We start from the raw sequence: 2,292 nt of genomic DNA on the forward strand, positions 1-2,292 counted from the left end.
CAGAGGAACAGGGGGAAGTGTTCCACTACTAACAGAGGAACAGGGGGAAGTGTGTTCCACTACTAACAGAGGAACAGGGGGAAGTGTTCCACTACTAACAGAGGAACAGGGGGAAGTGTGTTTCACTACTAACAGAGGAACAGGGGGAAGTGTGTTACACTACTAACAGAGGAACAGGGGGAAGTGTTCCACTACTAACAGAGGAACAGGAAGAAGTGTGTGTGTTTGTGTGCATGTGTACCAGCTCTGTCTCACTCAAATGCCCATTCCAGCAGACTGTGCTCTTTCTCTCTCTCTCTCTCTCTCTCTCTCCCTCTGTGCTCCTCTCTCTCTCTACTCCTCACTCTCTCTCTCTCTCTCTCTCTCTCTCTCTCTCTCTCTAATTTCAATTTCAATTTAAGGGCTTTATTGGCATGGGAAACGTATGTTAACATTGCCAAAGCAAGTGAAGTAGATAGTAAACAAAAGTGAAATAAACAATAAATATTAACAGTAACCATTACACTCAGAAGTTCCAAAAGAATAAAGGCATTTCAAATGTCATATTATGTATATATACAGTGTTGTAACAATGTGCAAATAGTTAAAGTACAAATGAGAAAATAAATAAACATAATATGGGTTGTATTTACAATGGTGTTTGTTCTTCACTGGTTGACCTTTTCTTGTGGCAACAGGTCACAAATCTTGCAGCTGTGATGGCACACTGTGGTTTTTCACTCTCTCTCTCTCTCTCTCGCTCTCTCTCTCTCTCTCTCTCTCTCTCTCTCTCTCTCTCTCTCTCTCTCTCTCTCTCTCGCTCTCTCGCTCTCTCTCACACACACACACACACACACACACACACACACATATATACACATACACACACTCCTTCTCTGGCTTTGGTTGATGACAGAGAAAGGGAGAGGTGCATAGCTACACTCCAATTCTATAAGTGTGTGTGTTCAGAACTCTGGTGGTATTCTAGACATGATCTTGCTAGGGAGTGTCCACTCCAGTACATGTGTAGTATAAGGATGTGTTGAGGACTAAAGGGCCCCTGTGTTTAACTCACACACTGCAACAAGACGGCTGGAGGAGCTTTTGGTTTATTGAAGAACAACCGTTGTCTCCATTGAGCACAACGTTGTGGTCCAGGTAGTTGTTTTATGATTGACTGAAAGAGGGGGACTTTCAGAGTGAGACTGATGTCTGTTGGTTGGATAGTAGTTCATTAAATGTCAGGTTGGTTGGATAGTAGTTAATTAAATGTCAGGTTGGTTGTCTATTGGTTATTTCTTGGTTGGTCGAACATTGGTTGGTTGGTTGAATGTTGGGCCTAGATGTTTAGTCATTGGCTTGTTGGCTGAATGCCAGGTTGGTTGAACATAGATCCTTGTTGATAGGCTGTTAGTTTTCATTAGGTTGTATTTTGGTTGGTTTTTTGGTTAGACTGGTTCCTAGGAGGAGGAAGAGGAAGATGAAGCTGAGCTGTGACCGTATGACATCATTCTCCCCTTACCTGCTGAGAGAGAGAGAGAGAGAGAGAGAGAGAGAGAGAGAGAGAGAGAGAGAGAGAGAGAGAGAGAGAGAGAGAGAGAGAGAGAGAGAGAGATACATGAGAGACTTACTGTATGCACCATATTTATGGGAATAGGCTGCCATTTGGTACAGTACATCACCAGGGAGTAGCTACCTCTGGGACCGAACGTCTTCATGTAACAGTTAGTGCAGTAGGGCTTCTCATCATGCTGAAACACAATGCACAGAAAACATCTTAGTTCATGAGATACATAGATAAACACAGATAGATAGATAGATAGATAGATAGATAGATAGATAGATAGATAGATAGATAGATAGATAGATAGATAGATAGATAGATAGATAGATAGATAGATAGATAGATAGATAGATAGATAGATAGATAGATAGATAGATAGATAGATAGATCCCCTTCCCTTTCTCCCTCCCTCTCTCCCTCCCTCCCTGTTGATACTATCTCTCTCCCCCTTCCCTTCCTCCCTCCCTCCCTCCCTCTCCCTGTCTTTGTACCTCAGCATGTTGTCCTGGGGTCAGCTGTCTATGACACTGTTGATACTACCTTTCCCCCTCTCCCCCCTCTCCTCCCCTCCCCCTCCCCCCTCTCTCTCTCTCTCTCTCTCTCTCTCTCTCTCTCTCTCTCTCTCTCTCTCCATACCTCTGCATGTTGTCCTGGGGTCAACTGTCTCTGACACTGTTGATACTACCTTTCCCCCTCTCCTCCCCTCCCTCCCCTCTCTCTCTCTCTCTCTCTCTCTCTCTCTCCATACC

The 2,292-nt window shown here is 44.1% G+C and overlaps 1 protein-coding gene across 2 annotated transcripts in view; it reads right to left on the reverse strand.

The window, feature by feature from the left end:
• Positions 1–1,084: 1,084 nt before the first annotated feature.
• LOC121559086 (cysteine-rich protein 1-like) overlaps positions 1,085–2,292 on the reverse strand; it is a 4,817-nt gene continuing 3,609 nt past the window's right edge. Inside the window, exons 2-4 of one of the 2 annotated variants that reach the window (XM_041872379.2) lie at position 2,292; positions 1,676–1,730; positions 1,085–1,501 (exon numbers count right to left, since the gene is read on the reverse strand). The exon at position 2,292 is cut by the window's right edge and continues 94 nt beyond it. In XM_041872379.2, coding sequence (XP_041728313.1) covers positions 1,440–1,501; positions 1,676–1,730; position 2,292 — 118 coding nt within the window. In that variant the 3' untranslated portion in view covers positions 1,085–1,439. Of the gene's footprint in view, positions 1,505–1,675; positions 1,731–2,291 lie in introns of both variants that reach the window. The other variant, XM_041872378.2, reaches the window with a different exon arrangement.

The sequence above is a fragment of the Coregonus clupeaformis genome, unplaced genomic scaffold, assembly GCF_020615455.1.
Source record: "Coregonus clupeaformis isolate EN_2021a unplaced genomic scaffold, ASM2061545v1 scaf0223, whole genome shotgun sequence".
Taxonomy (NCBI): Eukaryota; Metazoa; Chordata; class Actinopteri; order Salmoniformes; family Salmonidae; genus Coregonus; species Coregonus clupeaformis.